Genomic DNA, 23,751 nt, shown 5'->3' with positions numbered 1-23,751 from the left:
AATCATAATTAAAGATCCTGTAAATAAATAAAAACAAATTAACAAATAATTAATTAAGTTTAAATCATATAGGCCTCCGTAGCCGAGTGGTCAGGAGCGGGAGTGCAGTAGCACATGCTCTTTGAGTTAGACCGGGGTTCAAGCCCCTGACTGCTGAATACGGTCAATCTGCCAACCCGCACTGGACCAGCGTGGCAGATTATGGTCCATTTCCCTCATCATGAATTGTTGAGGAGGCTTCCATCCTGCAGTGGGTTGATAATGGCTGCACCTTACCTTTTTTACATATGGTATTATAAAAGTTAAACAAAACATTTTTCTATAGTTCCCTGGATTACATCATGATACTTGTCTGCTAAGCTAAATATAAAGGGTAAATACTTAGCTGTTGTAAATCCTGCTATAGGGCTCTCTTTCAAATAATATATTATACTTTTCTTATGAACATGTAAGAGTAATTGGGGCTCCATGTGTTTAAGGATAGCCACACAAAAGTATAGAGAATAATCTCCTCCATACAAAATAACTAATGCTATATAATGACATATTTCTGTCCAATCTAAATAATTCCAAAAACACTGGCCAACCCATTGTTTTAAGATAATGGAGGGATGAAAATGTGAAATCTGGAAAGCCCCATACACATATGGCAGATTTTCCTCCAGAAGAAGTTGGAAATATTCTTTGATCACTGAATCCGCAAAATAAATTTGCTTCTTTTGTTCTATCTGCAATTTTAAACTTTCTAACCTTTCTACCCACAAGAAAAGAGAAGTTTCTGTCTTCACAAAGCTTTCAAGGAAAGTACTAGTTTTGTGTTCATTACCTTGAAATATCATAAAAATACTAGCTGTAAATAGGTCAAAAACTGCATCAGAATCTAGCCCTAAAATTTCCTTCATTTTGTTCAATACTATTTTCAAATTGTTTTTAAAACTTTCTTCACAAGATATAATACGCAAATTAGCAGCATAATGTATGCACATTTCCATGCCACTTTTGTTAACTTCAGTAAGTCCTGATGAAGTGCTACTTATCAAATTATTTTGAATACAATTGTTCAGCAGTGTGTTGCAGTGGAAAAATTGGATACTTTCTTCTAATATTAACACAATTACCTGTGTTCCAAGCACTGCATACTCCTTAAGATGGTGGACAAGTAATCTTTTAAGTAATTTTATATTATACTCGCTGGTTCCATTGGTGACAATTGAAGAACTTGTTTTCAACTGCTGATTAAGAGAATGACAATAATATATTTGTGGAACTGGATAAGAAAGAACAAAAGGCCATTTATATTCATTATCCAATTCTGATAGCACTTTTGGAGGAAGGTATCGTTCACACATTCCACCAACAGTTAATGTCCTCACTAATATATTATTACGTAGTACAGAAAGTGCATCGACAGTGACATGCCCTTCAGATGTAACACAGCACCTTTGATCTTCAAGTAATGTCTCTTGGATATGGTACTTTGTTTCAATAAATATGAATGTTCTAAGACAGCAAACAATTGTGCAAAGAACACGAAGAGACAAAAGCATTTGTTCTTCTACATTAAGCAAAATATCCATTTCATGTTTATTTACTGGATGAAAAATTAATTTCTTCCAAAACAATTCATGTAATTCATCTGGGCATACACTGGAAAAGAAGGCTTTCACAGCATAAAAACTAGAAAATAAGTTTGTTAATATCAATGTCATAAAATTAGCTATTTTTGAAGCAGTTTCATGAGCTATTGGAATTACATGAGTACTAAATAAATTGTTTATATTTTTCCACATTTTTTTAATAAGAACTTTAAAGTACTCCTTATTAATAATATCAGAGCCTAGTGGCGTTGAGATCATAACAGCTAATTTCCCAACACTACAGTAACATGACGAATGCAAAACACTTAAAATTCTTTTGTCTTCCCCAAAAAATAAATTGACAGCATCTTGTAACAATCCCTCTTTGTCAAGGAGCATCATTCCTAAAGGACTTCCTAGCATAATCTTAAAGATGTTTTTAATTTCAATTTCACCACTTTTCTCTTCCTTTTCTTGGATTTCAGGACTTGGCACCTGGACTTCAGACATCACCATGCACTGTTCATTTTTAAAACAGCTATTCCACTGGTACACTAACAACTCAAGTACTTCACCATTAAGAACCCATAACATGCCTTCAGGTGAAATCAAGAAAGATTCAAGAAGTTTCAAAAGATGTGACATACATTTTACTTTGCATTCTATTGCATCATCACTTTGAAATTCACTATTTAGGATTTTTTTCAAAGAATGAACTATGTAACTAGATATACACTGTTCTTCAAACTGAAAATTCATTAAAGAATATCGATATGAGTCTGAAAGTGCCACTTGACACAAACAGCCTGATGTAAATGCTATTATGTTTAAAGACAGTTTATCTGTTTGAAAGGTTACCAGTGGACGAAGCAGTAATTCAAAAATTCTGCTTTCATGGTCTTTGCAAAGCAACTTCTCCTGAAAGAGTGATTTTAAGGAATCTTCAAAAACATCAGATACCAGAAACAAATTATTATAATCCAAATCACACAATTTCCAGGCACATTCCATTGCAATCTTTAAAACATAGATCCATTTAAATGGGCCAAAAGAAGCATGTACAATGCCATCTAATAACTTTCTGCCACTTGAATATTTAAGCAATCTAACAAGAATGCAGGACGAATGACTGGCTATCTGTAACTGTATGCACCTTCCACCATACTTAGCTGCACTGCTGGATCCATTGTTTCTTTGTATAGTCATGTACATGCCATCAGAAAACCTTTTGCAATACTCTAATGCATATTCCACAATGAGAGTGTGTTCAGCTAAAGCATCAACTGTAATTAGCCTGCTAAAACTTTCATACAACCAATTTCTTAACCAGTTTGCTTTAGGATCTACAATAGATATACAAGTCCACATCTGTGTCTGCTCATTTCTAGAAGATAAACTTCCAAAAAGATGCAAACTATGCCTGATGACATCTTCTATAATTCCTTGGGGATAACGTAACCAGTGCTCTCCAATATGCTGATGAAATTGATTCACAACAATTAATATATGGAATACTATGAGTGGATACAAAATCATGTCTGCTTTAATAATTTGCCCCTGTCTTTTGTCATTACCATTTGCATATCCAGATGATACCTGAATATTCAAAAACTGTAACAGAGTTTGCAATGCTTCCTTAACAACATTTGCCACAGGCGATGACAGCATTTTAACAAATACTTTTAAACTTCCTTCTCTTAAAAAGCTGACTGTATGTGTCAAACATTCATATAAACCAATTTTAATGTCAGGCCACACTACTGGAGATATTAACTGCTCTAAGGATGACACATGATATAAAAGATGAATGGCTTCTAGCTTATCCAGTGGTGAGGAATTTAATATCAAGTTCGAAATATCCTGAAGTTGCTCTGTAGTTAAAAATATTAATGATTGATTCAGAGACCCACTTAATGAACTACTTAAAGAAATATGACTTTTTCTATAGATGTTACCACAATTTTTATGTCCTTTAGTATGCAACTCAGTAACATCACGTCTGCCTTTCATGCAAGAAAAAGTATCAAGAACCAATTCATGATTCATTTTTTTAAAAGCAGTAGAAAGTGTCAGCTCTTTAGTAATCTGATTAACAACACTACCCTGTAAATGGGTATCATATCTCTGCTTTTTCAGAGACTCGTGAATCATTTGTTCGATTAGTTGTCCAAATTCATCTTTAATCTTTCCTTTTAATAACTGCCAAAGAAGTTGCTCTTGGTCACTTTTGCTAACATTTACATCCAGTTCCATCTGCAAAAATAAGAGTGAAACAATATAAGCAAATTTTATTCATTTGTGTAAATTAAAAAAAAAATTTTCTTTATAAGACAGAGACTTTAATATCAAAGTATTAACTCATATAAAATTTTAGCAATTTAATTATCTTTAGTAATTAAAATACTGATGTACAGCAACATAATAAAAATTCTCAATATTATGTAAAAGATTATTTAATAATCATCAAATTAGTCCAACAGGAGCACAAATGGAAAAAAAATAATGATTTCTAACAATTATTATGGCAGTAGTACCTTTGGAGGTACAGGAGGGCAAGCTTAACACACACACACTTCATTTGACCATACCTTCTAAAATTTCATCCAGTACTTTAGCCACTTCTTTGATATAAGATGGAAGTTTTTCCAAACAAAATTTTTAAAAGAAAAGTTATGTCAATAACTTTTAGGATGCCACCATTTCATTTGAGTCTTAAACATGCCAATCAGATCTCATCACAGGTGCCATCAGAGTTTCCATACACTGCAATTTACAGAATTCAAGTCTTTTTTGAATTCTATAAATTGCCGAATTCAAGAAAGATTTGAGTGTCCTTGACTATTCTTGTTGTTCTAGCATCCATTCTACCACATTTATACCTATCCTAAAATGAGGATTCTAAACATGTATATGAGAACAAGAGATGAGTCTTCCACATCTGAATACAGATGTGGAAGACTCATCCATAAGATTCCATATGAGGCATCCAATCCTATTACCCTAGGGGCTCACATCTGGTGAGTATGGGTGAGTAAAGGTGAGGGAAGTACTCTGGTGAGTACTTCCCTCTAAGTTGCTTCTTTTAATTAGTTAGATTGTGACTAAGATGCATTAAGGGCTTATGCCTAAGGCTGCAAAAGGATTAGACTACGTACAAGTTAGAGGCAAACTCTGGCTGTGTACTAATATCATGCGTTTGCACTAACTTGTACGTAGTCTAATCCTTTTGCAGCCTGAAGCATAAGCCTTAATGCATCTTAATCTTAATTCATCTTATACACCATCAGGTATCTCTCATATTGTGGAGTTATACTTCATAACTGTTTTGCACTGATTACATCACTAGGGTACCTACCCACCCACCCACCGAAGAAGGGCCAAATAGCCCTGAAATGGCACCAGGGGGAACCTGATGATGATGTCCGGAGTTTCCAAGAATAGGTAACAACAGTCTTCCCACTGGGGAAGCATTGCCTATTCAAGGAGTTTATGAGTTTTTGAGTAGTGTGAGTTGAAGGAATTAACTGTTCTGTTCATTCTTCTACACCATTTCTTTTCCTCTTCCATTCTTACTATTACTTTCCCTCTACCTTTTTGCTTTTCTGAGTCTAATAGGGACAAGTGGATAGTAGAGTTATTATCCCACACCTATACAAAATAGCCCTGAAACAGTGCTGTCTGGCGGGACCTGATGGCCACGGAGTTTCCAAGAATAGGTAACAACAATGTTCTCTACTGGAGAAGCATTGCCTATTCGAGGAATTTATGAGTTTTTGAGTGTTGTGAGTCCAAGGAGTAACTGTCCCTTTCTTCCTTCGATGGCCTTTCTTCCTCTCCTACTATCACATTCTTATATCTTTTTTGCTTTCAAAAGTCTAATTGGGATAGTATGAGGATAACAGAGATCTTTATCCCATACTATATTTCAAACAGTCACCAGGGGGAGCCTGATGATGCCCAGGGTTTCCAAGAATAGGTAACAACAGTCTTCCCCACTGGAGAAGCGTTGCCTATTCGAGGAGTTTGAGTTTTTGAGTGGTGTGAGTTGAAGGAGTTACATCCCTTTCATTCTTCTACACCGTTTCTTTTCCTCTTCCACTCCACTATTACTTTCCCTCTACTTTTTTGCTTTTCTAAGTCTAATAGGGACAAGTGAATAGTAGAGTTATTATCCTACATATATACAAAATAGCCCTGAAATGGTGCCATCTGGATGGTGGTATCCACTGAGAATAAATAACAATAGTCTTCTCCTTTGGTGAAACATTACTTATTCAAAGTAGTGCAATAGCATGGCAACCCGTTGTGAAGGTATTCACAATATGAGATATAACTTAAACGATGCCACCTTTGCAAAAATTTACTAATTCAACATTTGGCTGTGTTCTAATATGATGCGTTTCCACTAATTAGTTAGATTGCATAAGCCTCAAGTACATTTTTTACTTTTAGCTTAAAATTTCTCTTCCATGTTCCTCTCAGTTATCATAAAATGGTTTAAAACAAAGTTAGAATTAGGCAAACCTCTGATATCTGATTTCTAAAAACTTCTTTATGCACAAATGCTGATGTAAAAAATATATACTAGGTTTGTCAGCCCCCTAAACAGAATCATCAATACTGTAGTTATTCTACACATATTCAAGTTATAAATGTGGTTCATTCCTTTCCTTCTAACATTAATATAAACAAAGAATTCTTTGCTACTTTTCTGTGTGTTCTTAACCAGAGTTGTGATCTGTTTAGCATGCCTAACAACTTTAGTAGTATTAGTATTAGGAGTAGCATATGATAAATTACAAGCAAGCTCATGCAGTATCAGTTCAAAACAAACAAAAAAAAAAAAAACATATCCATCCCCAATAATAAGTTTTATAATATTTTCCTTACATTTATTTAACCCTGAGTCAGGCATCTGGAGACTAGGCACCTGTGAGCTGATCTGATTGAGGTGCACAAGGCCTTGGATGGGCTGAGCACGATGAATTCTGATGGAATTCTTCCACTTGCTCAGACTACACACATGAGGGAGCATAAATTCAAATTAAGGAAAGACAGTTGTAGAATAGATGTGCAAAAATATGCCTTTAGCCAGCGGGTGGTTAATTGCTGGGACAAATTTCCATCTATCGTCATGGAAGTTGATAGCTTAAATAAAGAGCTGGACAAACCTTTAGAGGGAATGGATATGTGAAATGTTTTTTTTTTTTATGGCTGATGCTACATAAGCTCATATGCTTGCTTTTTTGCATCACATGCCTCCATTACTATTACTAACACAAAAAAATCACTTCAACTAAGTTATGCAAAAACAAAACATGCAGCCAACATGTTTATAAATGCTGCTATTAGCTGAGAGGAACGACCACGTGGTCCGGTCAGATACAATTGTGAGTCCACCCCATCGCAAAGTGAAATAAGTAAGCGCTGGTTAACATGATCACTGGTTAGTGGCATTAGCTGCTTTAATTTCAAAAAATCAATTCAAATCATTAAAATGTACTGCACTTTCATCATTATCATATGTTCTGTTTGAATGCCTTTGTGATATTTTTTAAAGCACATTTCTGGAAGTCACTACCATAAAACAATAAAAACAATTTGCAGTTTCCAATTTATTGGGCTTTTCTATTAGCGCAATCAATTATAAATGGGTAGTAAACTTGATGTTATTGCATTTGATAATACGAATAGCAGGAATTCTGTGGGTTTTTACATTATTATAGTAAAATGTGTTTCGCCTTCAATGAAATTTTTGATCATATAAAAAATATCAATAAATTTTCAGTATCTTCTCTTCATTCCTATTTTTTAAGCTTCATAAACTTGTTACTCTGAATCTCACTTGCACGTATCGTGTTAGTTGCAATTTGTGCATGCCGTTTTCTTTGTTATTGATTGCTTATCTTTTTCGCTGTTTTAAATTTTACAACCCTCCCCCAAAAAAAAATGTCAGTGAACAGAAATATCAACTAGTTAGTATGTACATATTACAGTACGTATTAATTAATCTATGCCCGTAAGCATAAATTTATTTTTATTTTGCTAACCTGTGGAAAATATTCTTCCGATTTTCACGTATCATTTAATTTTGTTAATTGGTAATGTAATGAAGTGTAAATTTGTGATCTTTACTTTTATAGCCTGTGGATAGTATTCTCCTATTTTTGCTTATTAGAATTGTTATCGTTAATATCATATCATTAATAAATATTGAAAACAGTAATAGCCTCAGAACTAAATGAGGGACTCCACCAATAACAGTGAAGAGCACCACCCATTTATAACTACTCTGTCTTCTGCCATTCAACCATTCCATTATCCATAGCAGTTTCTCTCAGTGCCACACTGCTCCAATTTGTATAGCAGTCTTTCATTTAAAACAGTGTCAAAAGCATTACTTGAATCTTATTATATTATATCATTGTCAAAAGCATTACTTGAATCTTATTATATTATATTGAATCTTACTAATTATATTATGTAAAAATTATTTTATGCATTAGATTCTTTGGTTAATGCCACACAGTTCTAATCAGATTGGTCAGACAAGGTGTTCCCTTAGAAATTTCATGCTGTGTTGCCATATATGGGGTAGAAATTTTCTCAGCCTGGTCTGTGCTTGTTAACAGGAGAGACTGCTTCTACAGGGATGGGATACACTTAAACAAAAAGGGTGCATGAATATTTGCTGATGCTATCGAGGCAGTGTTAAGTGGGTTGGAAAACTGCTAGCTTGGGGGGGGATACACAGACTAATAGATTAACAGTAGCCACTGGCAGAGGTGAAAGTGATTCTTGCACTGCTAATATTGGAATGAGCAGCAGCCTGGAAAACAAGATGCAAGGGATTTCAGAGACTACTGGGAGTCATTGCAGTACAAGTAAACACAAGGGTTGTGTTAGGGTAGCTAAGAATAGTAACAGGTGAATGTATATTTGCATGTACACCAATGCTAAAAGTTTGGTAAATAAATTTGATGAATTTGAGGTGTTGGTCAAAACATCAAAGGCTGATATTGTTGGGATATCAGAGATGTGATATCACACAGATATAAGGAGCTGCAATTTGGGGAATACAATGTGTACAGAAAGGATAGACAGGATAATAAGGGAGAAGGGGTTATGCTATTAGTTAAGAAACACATAAAATCCAAGGAGGTACAGCCAATCAACATTGCTGGACAGTACAGTGTCGAGTCAGTCTGGAGTGGCAAAAGCACTGGGAAATCAAAATCGAGAGTAGGAGTGTGTTATAGGCCTAATGACTTTGATGAGTATAATAAAAAACTGTACAGGGAATCGAGTGGGCAAGTATATCACAGAGTCTTATAATGGAGGATTTTAATTTCCCAGATATTGACTGGAATTTGTGGGTTGGTCACTCACACACTAGCCAGGCTTTTATGGATCTACTGGATGAGTTTTCTACATCAGCATGTTCGGGAGGCAACTAGAGGGAGCAATACTTTTGATCTGATTATCAGTAGTGATTCTTCATGCATCAAGAATCTGCAGATAAAGGAACCACTAGGTGGCAGTGATCACAATGTGCTGAATTTGGATTTACTCTATATACTCAAAGAGGTAACTACCATCAAGGGTAAAGGGAGGAGTTTTTGCTTTCGTAAAGGCTTCTACAGAGGTAGTCACCTTTACATCTGAGACAGTATTTAAATTCTATACGGTGGGACCAACTGATGATGTTACCAACAGCAAATTTAAAATGGAAGCATTCAAAGAATTAATCTTGGTAGCTACTAAGCTTTACATACCAACTAAGAAATATTGTTGAAGGTTTCGGCCTAAATGGATGTCAGATGAACTAATGAGACATGTGGCAGAGAAGAAAAATGCATGGGATACATATAAATTAATGGGTGACATGGAAGCCTACGATAGATATAGCTGGTTTGTAACCAAATCACAAAGGTTAGACAGGCAAAGCAGATTATGAAAAATGTTTGGAAAAGGATGCAAAGAAAAACAGCAAAGAATTTTTTATTTATGTAAACTCTAGAAGGAAGGGGACGAATCCGATTGGTCCACTGGATATCGATTGTTCAACTGTTGATTATCCTGCTCAAGTAGTTAATGAGTATTTTGTTTTTCTTTGCATCCCTTGCCAAAGATTTCTCGTAATCTGCCTAACCTCCTTTGTAACTTGGTTACAGATCAACTTGTATCTATCACAGGCTTCTGTGTCATGTGTTAATTTGTATGTATCCCATGCATGTTTCTTCTCTGCCATATGCCTCATCAGTTCATCTGACATCCATTTAGGCCTAAACCTTGAACAATATTTCTTAGTTGATATGTAAAGCCTAGTAGCTTCCAAGATAAGTTCTTTGAATGCTTCCCATTTTGCATTTGCTGTTGGTAACATCATCAGTTGGTCCCACTGTATAGAATTTAAATACTGTCTCAGTCCATCGTAGTCGCCTTTACGAAAGCAATAACCCTTCCCTTTACCCCTAATGGTAGTTACATCTTTGAGTAAATCCCACTTCAGCACACTGTGATCACTGCCACCTAGTGGTTCATTTATCTGCAGATTCTTAATGCATGAAGAATAACTGCTGATAATCAAATCAAGAGTATTCCTCCCTCTAGCTGCCTCCCGAATATGCTGATGTAGAAAACAATCATCCAATAAATCCACAAAAGCCTTGCTAGTGTGTGAGTGACCAGCCCCCAAATTCCAGTCAATATCTGGGAAATTAAAATCTCCCATTATAAGACTCTCTGATTTACTGGCCCACTCTATTTCCCCATACAGTTTCTTATTATACTCATCAGAGTCATTAGGCCTACAGCACACTCCTACTCTCAATTTTGATCTCCCAATGCTTATGTCACACCAAACTGACTCGACACTGCACTGTCCAGCGATGTCCACTGGCTTCACTTCCTTGGATTTTATGTATTTTTTAACTAATAGTATAACCCCTCCTCCCTTCCTATCCAGTCTATCCTTTCTGTAGACGTTGTACTCCCCAAATTCCAGTTCTGCATTCCTTATATCTGTGTGACACCACGTCTCTGATATCCCAACAATATCTGCCTTTGTTTTGAGCAATACTTCAAATTCATCAAATTTATTTACTAAACTCCTAGCATTGGAGTACACGCAAGTATACATGCACCTATTTCTATTCTTAGCTACCCTAACACAACCCATGTGTTTACTTGTACCGCAATGACTCCCAGCAGTCTCTGAAATATCCTGCATCTTGTTTTTCAGGCTTCTGCTCATTCCAATAGAAGCAGTGCAAGAATCTCTTTCACCTCTGCCAGTGGCTACTGTTAATCTATTCGTCTTTGTCTCCCCCCAAGCTAGCAGTTTTCCGACCCACCTAACACTGCCTCGATAGCATCAGCAAATATTCTTGCACCCTTTCTATTTAAGTGTATCCCATCCCTGTAGAAGCAATCTCTCCTGTTAACAAGTACAGTCCAGGCTGAAAAAAATTCTACCCCTTGAGCCTTGCACAATCTTTCCAGGGCCGAATTGATCGACAAGGCTCTCATCATATACTCATGATGTTTTTTGTTCTGATGATTTTTCAATAGTTGGTTAGTGTTGAACTTCTTCACTTTAATTGACTTGATCAATTTCTTTTGTTCTTTCTTACAATCAATTTTGATTTTTGCTCTCAGTAACCAATGGTCACTTCCAACATAAAAAATGGTTAAAAACTGAGTAGTCAGTGCTATTGTTTTATTTTTTGTTAGTATGAAGTCACTTTCACTAGTATTTCCAAAAGGGCTCTTTCATGTTCATTTTTGTTGGGCCTTTTTCTTGAAGAATGAGTTCATGATGAATAAATTTTGTTCCTCTGCAAATTCAATTAGTAAACTGCCTCTATCTACCTTTTAAAGGTGCAGTACATTTTCATAAAATTCTTTATCACTGCTATGGCTACTTGTAGGAGCATAAGCTTGAATAATTTGAAGGAATTGAGACTATTTAGTTTAATAATTATTTAGCAAGCAGTTCTTTCGGTAATACTTTCTACTTTTATGGTTGGATTTGTTAGTCATTTGTTGATCAGGGACCAATTCCATTTGTTTCTTTATAGTACAGCCAGTATATATCTTCCAGTTTGACCAAATCTTCACCACTTCTTCAAATCTCACATAAACTGATGATATCCCAATTGATGTTTTTCAGCTCGTGTAATAGTTCTAGGTGTCAGTCTATATTCATAGATAAATGTTATACTTTCCAATGTGTAAAGTCCAAAGGCAGCCTGATCGAGCCTAGTGATTCTTAGCATCCTCTGCCACTGAGCTGGTCTTCAGATGCCATAGGTCAGAGGTCGGCAACCTGCGACTCTTTAACTTTTAGCCCACATGAAGCAAAATTTAAAATGGAGTTAGAGGACTTAAAAATCAAGGACATGTGGTGTGCAAGACTAAAATTCCTTAAAACTGAAATTGAGGATTTGGAGAGGCAAAAGGTAGCCCTTGTAATTCTACACAAATGGATGGTGATAGATGAGTTGAAAAAGCAAGACCAAATATGTGTTCGATGCGTGGAGTAGTTTACCGGACAAGTATACAAATTTAAAAATATTTGCGTTTGGACATCTCTTAGTTGTATGTTTTGCATATTTCTGCAGGCAAATATTTTCAAACATGAACTATATTAAAAATAAATTAAGAAACCATCTGAACAATGAGAGTCTCTCAGCATCTTTAAAGACAAAAATTACAGCACACTCACCCGATGTTGAGAGACTCGCTCAATAAGTTCACCAGCAAAAGTCACATTAATTCATACCTAATTGGATGTTTGTTATGTTTTTTCAGTATTAATAAATATTTCAAAATATATTTTTAATAAAACACCTCTCCACTCTATTCCATTCCTAAAAAACTCCCCCTCCCCTCAGCTTGAGCCGAGGTGCAGCTGTTCAGATTCTCTCTTTTTTAAAATTAGATCAAAAATGGCTCTTCACTCAAAAAAGGTTACCGACTCCTGCTATAGGTGGTAGTAGTAGTAGTAGCATGTGATGCAAGAAAGCAAGTGTATGAGCTTATGCAGCATCAGCCAAAAAAAAAAAAATCACACCATTCCCTCCAAATGCCTGTCCAGTTCCTCCTTAAATTTATTCAACCTATCAACTTCCACAATGACAGATGGAAGTTTGTTCCAGCAATTAACCACCCGCTGGTTAAAGGCAAATTTCCGCACATCTATTCTACATGTCTTTTCTTAATTTGAATTATGCCCCCTTAGGTTCGTAATCTGAACAAGTGGAAGAATCCCATCAGAATTCAGCGTGCTCAACCCATTCAAGGCCTAATACACCTCAATCAGATCACCGCACAGGTGCCTAGTCTCCAGCCACTGCAATTTGCAAAACTTAAGCCTCTCTTGGTAAGAGGATCCCTTCATTCCCCTCACCAATCTTGTTTCCCTTCTCTGTACATGCTCAAGCAAATCTACATCCTTCCTAAAATGAGGCCTCCGGACCTGTATGCAGTACTCAAGGCATGGCCTGACCATTGCCTTATACAGAGGGACAATCATCTCCTTTTCCCTGCTAGCAAAATTCCTATATATCATTGACAAAACCCCATGACCTGCCCTGGCAGCCTGTCTGCATTGTTCAGAAAACTTCATATCTGACTGCACAATTACTCCCAGGTCTTTTTCATTTTCTATCACCTTAAGTGTAGTACCACACAGTTGGTACGTTTCTCTGGGGTTACTTCTACCCATATGCAGTACTTTGCATTTATCAAGGTTATACTTCAGTTGCCACTTCTTAGCCCATCTGCCCAAATTATCTAGAGCCTGTTGCAGTAGTACACTACCCTTACTGTCATTAACAACCCTGCCAACCTTTGTATCATCTGAAAACTTCAACACTAAGCCTGATATACCTTCATCAATGTCATTGATAAATATACAAAGCAATAGAGGACCAAACACCGAACCCTGTGGGACTCCACTAATAACATTAGTCCACGAAGAGCAGCACCCCATTGATTACCACCCTGCCTTCTCCCACTCAACAGTTGTCTTCCATGAGCAATACTGAAATCCAAATATATGATATCAAAATTATTTTTTGCATCCAGTTCCTTTGTAACCACATCATAATATCCTATCAAATCTGTCAGACAAGACTTTCCCTTAACAAACCCATGCTGTGTCTGAATTATTGCTGCAGTCTTGTCTAGATGATCCTGCAATGCATCTTTAACCAGGAACAGAAGTTAAACTGGTCTGTAATTACTCGTGTCACCCTTCGATCCTCCTTTGTGAATTGGGGATACATTTGCACATCTCCAGTCCGTGGGGACCTCCCCTGAGTCCAAGGATGCTCTCATAATTATGGCTAAGGGTTTGCTTAGTTGCTTTGCCGCCTCCTTTAATATAACTGGAGAGATCCCATCCACCCCAGGAGCCTTTCTTATGTTTAACTTCAACAATTTCTCCTCGAGGTGGTAGCTTACAAGCCTCCAAGGAATGAAGGCTCTTTATTTTGTTGTGAAACCATGTTAAGGGAATCGACCATAATCTGCCACACTGTTCTAATGCATAGTATTATACATATATTTGGATATTAAACTTTGTTTTTGTTTTATCAAAGCTTCAGATTCTGAATGCTATGGTAAGAATCCTTTTCATTTCATGTACTTTTGGAAATTGCTGCTTCTACTGCTAATTTAAAGTTAAAGGATAAAGCAGCCTTTTGAATACAAAGGTTTTCTTCTTCTCAGTAATTTATCAAGTGAACCACTATTTCAAAAATCTCAAAAAAGTTGTGGGAAGACGTAAAGTGTGACTTTAACTGTATAAAGGATGCTTTCTTTAGAAATGTTCTTCTCAGGTGTTTCAAAAGAAAAATAAAAATGAAAGGTTATTAACTTCATAACATGCATTGGATTTTAGAATAGAGATGCTTCAACGAGACTGTGCAAGGCTCAAAGGGTAAACTTTTTCTGAGCTTGATTTGTGCTTGTTAACAGGAGAAACTGTTTTTAGAGGGATGGGAGGGTTGGAAAACTGCTAACTTGTGGGAATATACAAACTGATAGTTTTATAACAGTTGTAGGCAGAGGTGAAATTGATACTTGCACTGCTTCTTCTGAGACACAGCAGGCAGGAAAAGGCCGGCCAGCAGCTCTCTCATAGGCCAAGCTATTACATAGAATGTGCTAGGGTTACTAAGAGCAGAAAAAGATGCACACTTGTTTGTACACTAATGCTAGGAGTATTGTAAATAAATTTCAGGAATTTGAAGTATTGGTTAAGTCAACAAATGTGCACATTATAAGGTTGTCAGAAACTGTTTTATTCAGATATAGGAGATGCAAAATTTGAATATGGAGAGAACACCATTTTTAGAAAGGATGAGGAACACAGACTATAAGGCAGTGTACCCAGCTGACAAAAGTAGACAGTATAATGTTGAGTCAGTTTGCTGGGACAAAAGCACTGCAAAAACAAAAATGACAGTAGGAATTTGATATAGGCCAAGTGACTAAAGAGTATAACCAACAACTATACAGCTAAACAGTGTCCAGTAAATCAGAATATCTTATAATTGGGGCATTTAACTTCCAGGATATCAACTGGAACTTGTGAATTAATCACACACACACACACACACACACACAGTAGCAGAACCTCTCCGGATTTATTGGATGACTGCTTCCTTCTTGAAATTTTAGCATGTCGAAGAGGCAAGGGAAAGCAATACTCTCAATCTGGTTATCAGCAGTGACTCTTCATGCATTAAGAATCTGCAGATAAAAGAACTATTAGGTAGCAGTGATCATAGTGATTTGATGGCAGATTTACATAAAAATGTAATTACTGTCAGGGGTAATGAGAAGGGATTCTTCTTTTCATAAAGGTGACAATGGTCTCAGATAGTTTTTAAATTCTTTTCAGTGGGATCAACTGATAACGTTATCAACCCCCAAAGTAACTTCTCAACTTATTACCTGAGTGTGGTACTACACTCAGGGTAGTGGAGAATGAAAAAGACCTGGAGATAATTGTGCAGTCAGACATGAAATTCTCTGAGCAATGCAGACATGCTACCAGAACAGCTCTAGGAGTTTTGTCAATGATAAACAGAAACTTTGCTAGCAGGGCAATGGTTAGGCTGCATCTTCAATACTGTTTACAGGTCTGGAGGCCTCACTTTAGGAAAGATGTAGATCTACTGGAACATGTGCAAATGATCAATGAAGCATACAAGTTTTTCAATTTGCATTCTGCTCAGTGACAGGTCTAAAAGAAGTTTTAATTTCAAACATTACTTAAAAATACAAATTTTTAAAAGATTTTTCCCAGCTGTGTTCAGAAAAGGTTGATCAATAAAGGTGGCATCAAAAAAAAAAAAAAAAAAAATATATATATATATATATATTTTTTTTTTTTTTTTTTTTTTTTGTGCTATATAAGCTTGCTTCTTTACATCATTTGCCAATACTAATACCATTCTATTCTGAGAAGTGATTTGAAGGTTATGAAAATTGTCATACTTTTTATAAACTTTTAGAATAAAGGGCATTGGACTGGGTTATTCAATTATTATTATTATTGGCCATATGGTGGAAGGAAGCCTGAGACTTTTATGCTGCACTGGCCAAAAAAAAAAAAAAAAAATTTCTGAATTACCTTGAGAGAGAGAAAACAAGAGTCAGAAGTATAAAGGAATTACCAAGAAAGAGAAGAATGATGATATCCAGCTCAGGGCCCTGGGCATGCTGCCAAGCCCATACCCACCAGATGTAAGCCTCTAGCCATATGGTGCAAGGAAGCCTTAGGCTTATGCTGCACCAGCCGAAAAAAAAAAAAAAAAATCTGAATTACCCTGAGAGAGAGAGAACCAGAAGTAGAAGGGAATCACCAAGAAAGGGAACAATGATGATATCCCAGCTCAGGACCCTGTTTGTAATCCTTTCCTATGCCTTTTACTCTTGGTTTGGACAAAAAAAAAAAATTTGACCTGTAAATTATATCCAGCACCTTATGAGGTATATAAACCACGAAAAGGAACTTTTCATATTCCAAAGTTAGCATTAGTAGAGGCATTTGATGCAAGAAAGCAAGCTTATGCAGCATCAGCCAAAAAACAAATAAAAGATATGAACTTTTCACTGTGCAGACTTTTGGCAGCTAGGCCAAAAGTTCAATGATTGCAGCCTTCTTTTATATTCCTAATGACCTGTAACTTAATATAGGTTTCCTAGTGTAGTAGAATTCGTGAACTTATAGAGTAAAAAAGAAATATATAGCAGTGTTGTCTCATTCACAGAACTCGAACTGAATCCACTTCCTCCCATTAGTTATAACTACTCTGTGCATTATAGGCAAGCGTAACGGAGTGGTTTAGAGTGAGGTTTCGTAAGTACACGCACTTAGTGATCGGGATTCAAAACCGCGTAACTAATAAATACGGTTCTGTTTCTTGTATTCTATCTTGTGAATTCCTCTGATCGTGTGTTCATCCCGGAGTATAAGCAGAAAAATTCTTGTTGGACATACTTGTGCTACGATATTTGATTGTTGTTTTCTCCGTTTACTCTATATTGTACTGATATATAGAGTTTAGAGAAATCATAGCTCACAGGACTTGTTTAAGTTCGTTATTTCACTTCGGGGGGAAAAAGGGGAGGAAAAAATTCTTTAAACGTACCATACTTCCTGTTTTCAATTGTTGTTTCTTTGTAAAAAAAAAAAAATCTCGAACCGGATATTTTTAATTTGTTTTCCCTATTTACCGCTATTGTTTGGAGAGTGCGGGAGCAGTCGAGAGTAAACCATAGTGAACGTAGCGGTAGGGATAGCATATCTATTTATATTACTTGGGTAAATGTAATCAGATTCAGTTAATTAATAGATTTATTTACCTTAGTTAGAAACATGTTTTAAATGGGTTTAAAATCGGATGTCAACCTAGGAGGACAGGGGCGGGGGAAACAGTGAGTAGCCCCTGCCAATCACTGCCTACCTGTCGAAGTATGAAGAAGTACCCAAGATCTGAATTTTTACAGAATTCTCAATCGTGATCGCAGCTTCTCCCTCGTCTGCTATTTGTAAATAGTGTATTGTGATTTAATCATAATATAGGCCACTACAGACAAATTAGCACTAGGGAGAAAAATGTTAAGTTGCTTTCCTATTTCTTCATCAGATCGCTGTTAGAAATTGCTCAGATTTTGTTTTGCAAAACTATTAAAAAAACTTTATCCGGTAGACATACAGTCTGGTCAAAATTGCGCCGATCGGCAATCATTTATTCACTATCGATACCTGCTTCATGAGCTGTAATTTTCTGTGACACATCCAGCATCCAAAAAGTCAATCAAAATTATGATCTACTGTAATGTCATGACCTTTTTCAAAAAGCCATCACAAACAGTTTTCCTAAAATTGTCTACCTTGCAGGCCCATCTTTGGCCTTCGATCCCTCTCATTATCATCCAGTGATTCAGTTTGTGACTGGTCTGTTCCCCTGATTAGCAGTCTCTCTCTCTCTCTCTCTCTCTCTCTCTCTCTCTCTCTCTCTTTCTCTCTCTCTCTCTCTCTCTCTCTCTCTCTCTCTCTCTCTCTCTCTCTCTCTCTCTCTCTCTCTCTCTCTCTCTCTCTTTCCTATGCCATTTGTTTAAGCTCTTCAAGATCTCAAGTCCTGCATCATCCAGTAACGTCCCAGCGAAGGTATTTTTGGTCTTCCCCTAGAGCATTTTCCCTCTGCACTCCCCTCCATGGCATCCAGAAGCAAACCCCCATGTCGAATGACGTGTTCCACCCATTTGAGTCTGGTGGAGCTAATTCTGTCTAGTATTTTTCTTTGTTCTTGGACACGTCTTAATACTTTTTTCATTTGACACTTTTTCCGTCCATTTAATTTTTTCCATCTTGTGCTAGCACCACATCTCAAAGGCCGCAAGTCTCTTTTTGTAAGAATCCATGTCTCCGCAGCAAATAATGCCAGATATATGTCATTATCTTCTTCCTAATTTCCTGTGAAATATTCTGTGTTATCAATGACAGTTTATTCTTGAAGGATTGTAAACTGTCTGTATGCAATAGAATAGATATTTTGCATTGACATTCACACATGATGAATCTGGGAAGGGGATGCCAAAATTTTATCAAATTTTAACAGGGTGCTAAATGATTTTTTTATAACTGAGAGGAAAGTGGAAGAGAAATTGTTGAAGCTAAACATTAAAAAATAGGCACCTGGGTATCCAATAGGTATCCAATCATATTAAGGGCGACAGCAAAGGAGGTAAGTGAACCCTTAACAATAATTATGAGAGCATCTTTGAATTCATGAGAGGTTCTTATTGACTGAAGATGTGTGAAAGTATCCCAAATTCACAAAAGGGGATCGAAGGTGACACGAGTAATTTCAGACCTGTTAGCTTAACTTCTATTCCTGAGAAAATAATGGAGTCACTGCTTAAAGAATAAATGACAAATTGTAGAGGATGGACAAGTGATGTGGGATTTTTTTTTTTTTTTTAAGTCTTTATCTTTATGCAAAAGTCTTAAAGGTAAAAGTATTAGCTGTGGTACAATCTTTCAATTCTTGTGTTAATGTTAGACTGTAAATGCCTTTTAGAATTTATTATGGGTGGCCTGACATTTGATATTATTATTATTATTATTATTAATAGCCATATGGTGCAAGGAAGCCTGAGACTTATGCTGCACCAGGACAAAAAAAAAGTTCCCAAGAGAGAGAGAGTAGAAGGGAATCACCAAGAAAGAGAAGAATGATGATATCCAGCTCAGGACCCTGGGCGTGTCAAGCCCATACTCACCAGATGTGAACCCCCGGCATTCATATAAAGCAGTATCCTAAAGTAACTTGCTAGTTTAATTTCCGTTTTAAATATCCTTCTCAAGACCTCACTGAATATATTTTACTTATGAGAGTGGTCCCACAAAGACCCTTTCATACTGTTTATGGTTTCCATTGGTATTTGAAATATTTTATACACTTTCCAGTGGCAGCTCGTGACTCTGATGTTTCGGGGTGCTGCGTCTTAAAGTCGCATTAATTTGCCTTGGTTATAAGACATGTAGACATTCACAGTAATAATAATAAGCAAATTAAAAATACTATAAAACATAAACTAGACATTTACCTTTAACAGACTTGAACTTTTATTTAAAAACAAAATTCATTCTTCGGTTTTTATTTGATGAAAATACATTAATAACTTTTTCATTCAAGTTTGGTGCACTGTTAACCAAGCTTTTCTCTATTGAAAGCATTGCTTGAGCATTTAGCCTTTCCTAATTCATAGTGCTCCTTAAAAATGTTTTTATTCTTTTTAATGTCGAATGGCAGCGTTTGTGCTCTGAAGTAGTAATCGGAATGGCAAAAAGAACTTTTATGAGTTTTGTAAATTCACCAAGGACTTCAGCTAGATTAATTTCTGAGATCAAGTTCAGCAAGTCAGTTTATTTACAATTATTGTGTAGATCATGTCTGATATAGAAAACTTGTAATTCCGTAGGACGTTTTTCTCTTTCAATCATGGGATATGTCTCAGCCAGGGCCGGATTTAAACTTGATTTGGCCTTCAGCTATAACATGTATGAAGCCCTTCTCTTTTACAGTTCACTTGTGATAATATTAAAAAAAAAAAAATTTGGTTTAATATTGTCACAGGTGAACTTTGACAGGGCCTCACATTACAAGGAACTTTCCTTGTAATATGAGGCCCTAAGCTGTAGCTTGTTTAGCTTATGTGTAAATCCGGCGGGGGCCTCAGTAGTCTCCTGTACCTCTTCCACATTTTCGTACGAAAAATAACAAAGTTCTCATTGTTAAACAATTTAGCAACAATTAATTGCTTTGTAAAAAAATAGTTCTCACCTATGTCAACAATTATATACTGTAGTCGCATACTTCCTTCGCTTCAATCATGAGTGTTTTTGAAGGATTTTCACAGTACATTTAATTCCTGATTTTTAGAATGGCATTCTTAAAGTTTTCTATATTGGCTTTTGATCGTGTTTGGCATAAAGGTCTTCTAAACAAAATTCCATCTTATGGTTTGCCAACTGTTTTTTGTAATTGGTTATCCAGTTTTCTCTCTTATCGCTCACTGAAGGTGATGGTAGATGGCTCTCTGTCTTTTAACTTCTCCACTAATGCTGGTGTCCCTCAAGGTTCAGTTCTTTCCTCCACTCTTTTCCTCTTGTTTATTAATGACCTTCTTCCATTGACTGGAAATCCTATCCATAGTTTTGCCGATGATAGCACATTGCATTCCACTTTCCATTTTAAGAAACCTTGCCCTGCTCAATCAGCTTCAACTTCTCGAATATCCGCTACCAATTCCTTAAATTCTGATCTCCAGGTAATTCTCCAGTGGGGGCAAAGAAAACTTAGTTGATTTCAATCCTTCTAAAACTCATATTTTCTTATATCTCGCAAAAAGGATTCTTCTGCTCCTACGCTTATCTTTGGTAACACTCCGATATCTAGGCAAAATGATATATCTCTTTTGGAGATTACCCCGACTTCTAATCTTTCTGAGAACAAGGACATTACAAATATTGCTTCCTCTGCATCTAAAAAACTTGGTTTTTCTCTTTCACTCTCGGTGTTACTTTTCTTCCAAACAGATGTTCGCTCTGTACAAATCGCAAATCTGCCCAACCATGGAATATTGTTCCCACGTCTGGAGCGGTGCCCCCCCCCCAAACCTCTCTCTCATTCTCCTAGATTATATTCAGAAAAGGGCAGTTAGGTTAATTAATGACTCCTCTCTAACAGTGTCTCTCCACTCGCTGTCTCATAGACGTACTGTTTCTGCTGCATGTCTTTTCTACAGCTACTTTCATAGGCACTGTTCTTCTGAATTGGCTTCTATAATTCCCGCTCTCTCTCTCTTTTTCAAAACAGGCCGAACACGTGCTGCTACCAGCCAACATCCATTTACTGTTCAACTTCAAACTCACAGAACCAACTTTTCATCTTCCTCGTTTATTCATTCAACTGCCGTTTTCTGGAACAAGCTTCCTTCATACATGTTTCCTGAAAATTACAGTCTACAGAAGTTCAAGTCTAGTAGTGGTTGGTGACTATTATCAGGGAAACTGGGAACATGCTTTGTAAAAAGGATAGGTGGAATTCATACTTGGCACTAGAATTCTGTATATGAGAAACAAAATCAGCAAGAGCATCCTCACATGATCCACCTGCAGTGAACCCATATTGTTTATCAGAAATCTTGTTTTTATCTACTAACATTTGTGTTGTTCGTAGGACCAAATATTTTTTGGTCCTACGCTCTAATATTTTTCCCAGATTAGCCAGATGTGCTATTGGCCGGTATGACTTTGGATGCTGGGCCGATTTGTTGGGCTTCCTAACCAGTTTTATTAAGGCTATTTTCCATTCTTTGGGGAATATGCTATCACACAAACATTTATTGTATAATGCTAATAAAACCTGCGGAAGAATTCAAAGAACTTTAATATAAAAATATTTTCAATTGTGTCTATTCCAGGACGTTTATTAATATTGAACTTCTGTAGAACTTGTTTTAATTCGTCTGTAGTAAAGGGTTCACATTGATTTTCGGTAGTATAATGAATGTTTGCTTCCCGTATTTTAGTATGATATTGCAAATCATCTGTGGGAAACAACCTTTTTATTATCGCATCAACAGTATCTGTCCACGCTAAGGTTTCTTCTGTCGTATTAACAACTGAGCCAAATAGCTCAGCGGTATGCAGATTTTCCCTTGAAATTTTATATAATAGCCCTCAGGGATTAGCGTTACTCGTTGTTACTCGTTGTTACAAATTGCTTTCACTTGTCACGCTTCCTATTTAAAATTTCTTTGGTATATCTATTTTAAATAGTCAAGTATTCAGCACGAAGTCGATCTACCTCATTTTCCGGCCAATGCCTGTGACGTTGATATTTCTTCCTGGCAGAATGAACTAACTTTCTTAATACTGTTAACTCATGGTTCCACCAAGCACAATTCCTTGGGGTGACCAGGGGCGGATTTAGGCTTGGTCTTGATGGGCTGCAGCCCAGGGACCCGTTCAATCAAAGGCCCCCCTTCGCGGTAAAAAAAATAAAATTAATTTAAATTAAAAATTTAAGAAAAAATAAATTATACAAAATTTTTTCGTACCTAGATGAAGTTGGTTTGCAATACTATTGGATTTGAATAAAATATCAAATATCAGTGTTTTAAATGACAGTAAATACGACTCTGTCTTCTATCGCCTCTGTCGGTAGTTGGTAAAATCAAAATATACTTTGTCATTTGTCAAATATGCAAATGATGTGGCAAAGTCAGAATGGGAGTGCAAGTGTAGGTCCTCTAAAGCGTGCTAGCTTAGGGTAGCTCTCACCGTTTGATATTTGAGATTATGTATAGTACAGTATACAGTAGTTGAATATTAAATAGTCATTCGTTCGGTCAAGTGTACTGTTCACGTGCTTCGTTTCTTCACTGGTAAGTATCGACAAACTTTACTAAATACTAAATAAATATATAAGTTAAATCACTCTCCGGAAATCTTTTGTCGGACGTAAATTCAATCGTTTTTTTGCATTTCCTCGAAATGAGCCATAATAAAAATAACTGGACACCGTTTATTTGAAGTAAGCGGCAGGCACTAGTAAGCGGCGTAAGCTATAAGCTTGCCTACTTGACAATGTAAGATGTAAAATCTTACAAATTTAAAATAAAAATAATTGTTTTGCTAGAAGTAATGTTAAAGTTTGAAGAACGCTAGATTTAATGATGGGATGGTTTAAGCGTGAGAATTGAGAATAGTAGCAAAGTGGTAAACAAGTAATTCAAATAATACGCGACAGCAAACAGGGACAGTAGGACTAAGTGAAGGGGTGCCATTTGAGAATGGGCGTGAAGTTTGTTTGTTTGTTATTTGGTTTTTAGGAGCATTAGCAACTAAGGCCATATTGCTCCAGGAATATGCGGTGGTCATTCCCTTGACCTTTCCGCATCCTCCGTATTTGGTGGTGACGGGCTCGAACTGGGCGTGAAGGGAGAACAATAAGACGTGAAGCGGGATTATGCGAGGCGTCTCCTTTGATCTATGACACCGTTGCAGCCAAAACAGGAAATGAGTGGACGTCCAGTGTTCGTGTCAAATTAAAAACGGCGTCAGGCTGATTGATTTTTG

General features: G+C 36.5%; 1 protein-coding gene across 1 annotated transcript; it reads right to left on the bottom strand.

Moving 5' to 3' along the window:
• Positions 1-302: 302 nt before the first annotated feature.
• Positions 303-17,266, bottom strand: LOC150091198 (protein broad-minded-like). The gene is made up of 4 exons (XM_090389535.1): positions 17,249-17,266; positions 2,803-3,830; positions 2,091-2,751; positions 303-2,003 (listed from the first exon to the last, which is right to left on the bottom strand). Exons 1-4 carry the CDS (start codon positions 17,249-17,251, stop codon positions 303-305), a joined length of 3,393 nt encoding a protein of 1,130 aa, XP_090245661.1. The 5' UTR covers positions 17,252-17,266.
• Between the last annotated feature and the right edge of the window lie 6,485 nt (positions 17,267-23,751).

Source organism: Mastigoproctus giganteus, chromosome 1, assembly GCF_048544385.1.
Source record: "Mastigoproctus giganteus isolate SK-2022 chromosome 1, ASM4854438v1, whole genome shotgun sequence".
Lineage (NCBI taxonomy): Eukaryota > Metazoa > Arthropoda > Arachnida > Uropygi > Thelyphonidae > Mastigoproctus > Mastigoproctus giganteus.
Note: the sequence above shows the minus strand (reverse complement) of the source record. Positions and strands in the feature narration are given on the sequence as shown.

Coding starts and splice junctions, on each gene's coding strand:
- LOC150091198 (XM_090389535.1), bottom strand. Junction 2,752..2,802: donor GCATTAGAGTATTGCAAAAG/GTTTTCTGATGG, acceptor TGGATCCAGCAG/TGCAGCTAAGTATGGTGGAA. Junction 2,004..2,090: donor TTAAAAATGAACAGTGCATG/GTGATGTCTGAA, acceptor AACATCTTTAAG/ATTATGCTAGGAAGTCCTTT.